Source organism: Myotis brandtii, unplaced genomic scaffold, assembly GCF_000412655.1.
Source record: "Myotis brandtii unplaced genomic scaffold, ASM41265v1 scaffold986, whole genome shotgun sequence".
In the NCBI taxonomy this organism is placed as follows: domain Eukaryota; kingdom Metazoa; phylum Chordata; class Mammalia; order Chiroptera; family Vespertilionidae; genus Myotis; species Myotis brandtii.
Window position 1 is genome coordinate 2,302,674 of NW_005372102.1, and position 1,375 is coordinate 2,304,048.

At 66.6% G+C, this 1,375-nt stretch overlaps 1 protein-coding gene across 1 annotated transcript in view; it reads right to left on the reverse strand.

The window, feature by feature from the left end:
* WHSC1 (Wolf-Hirschhorn syndrome candidate 1) overlaps window positions 1-1,375 on the reverse strand; it is a gene marked incomplete at its 3' end in the record, with an annotated part of 63,660 nt that overhangs the window by 2,855 nt on the left and 59,430 nt on the right. Inside the window, exon 17 of the mRNA XM_014533459.1 lies at window positions 1,217-1,375. This exon is cut by the window's right edge and continues 246 nt beyond it. Coding sequence (XP_014388945.1) covers window positions 1,217-1,375 — 159 coding nt within the window. The remainder of the gene's footprint in view (window positions 1-1,216) is intronic.

The window sequence follows — 1,375 nt, forward strand, 5'->3', positions numbered from 1 at the left end:
CACGGACACGCCAGCTCCCCTGCCACGCGCCGTCCGCACACACCCACTCTCACGCCTGCACAGCAGACACCTCACACCCTGTGTGGCTCACTCACGGGGTCGTGACGGACGGTCCCTGATGCAGTGCAGGGTGCACACCGTCCTGGACCCCGCGGGCCCCGCAGGCCTGGCCTGTCCCCACTGCTCTCTCGTGTTCAGATGGTCTCTGTGCCTGAGTAAGTGCCCGGCTTCCTCACAGGCGTGTCAGCGGCACAGACCGCTGCTCACTCAGAGCGTCCTGGTCTTGCGCAGCGACCTCCCCTCCTGGCCTCAGCGTGTGCCCGCATCTGCCCAGGTCTCCTGCAGGCAGAGGGGGCGGGGACTGACGCAGGTCGCGGGACCCTGGTCAGGTGGTAACGAACTCCCGTGGCCTGACTTGGGGGAGATGTGCACTTTTCCAGGCTCCATCTCTCGCGTGCCTGCACCTCCGTCCCCTGACCTCTCCCCGCGCTCACCCTCACCCAGCTAACAGCTGTCTGACGCCCTTAACCCGCCGGGTGCGTCCCAGCCGGTCCCCAGGACGGCTGCTCGGGGACCTGGTCCCCGGGCCTGTTTGGGTCTCCCCATTTCTAACACGTGCTCTGTCTCCCTCAGCGTCGTCGCCTCGTCTCGGGCTCTCACCCACCTTAGCCTTCTACTGAGGGTCTGCTCATGTCCCCCGTCCCCCAAACGCTGGGGCAGGGCTGGTCTGTTTCTATAACACTGAGGGTGACTGTTCATTCTCCCCCGTGTGGGGCAGAGCCGGCACCCCAGCCGCTGCCCGGGCGGCACCAGGCAGGAACCAGTCTGCGTCACAGGAGCGACTGGCGCTGTGCACGACACAAGATTAAGTTTAGGCTCTAAAAACTGCCAGGCCCCGGCCCCGCTTCCCCGACCCGGGAGGAGGGCCTGGCCCGGAACGTGTAAGCTCGCTCGCTGCCTTGGGAGCGGCTGAGGTCACCAAAGAAGTCACCCCGGAAAGGGCCGTGACTGCGCCCAACGCATCTGCCTCCACTCTCCCCCCCTCTCCCCCAGCACTGACCACCGCAGGCCTTCCTTCCAAACCAACCAAGTCAGCTCCCTGTGAGGAGGGCGTCACCCCCACCCGGGCCCTCCCGCTTCTCCCTGACGCCCAGGAAGAGGTCAGCGCCCCTCACACCAGTGAGCACACGAGGCCCCCCCCCCCGCGGGCGGCCACCTTGTTGATGGTGAGCATGTAGAAGTGTGTGATGTCGTTCTCCTGCGCGTGCTTGATGCGGGCCCTGCACTCCTCGTCGTCGATCAGCTCGCCCACGTACTCGTTCACGAACTCCCCCTGCGGGCGGAGCACAGGCTGGAGGCCGCCCGGGTCTGGCGG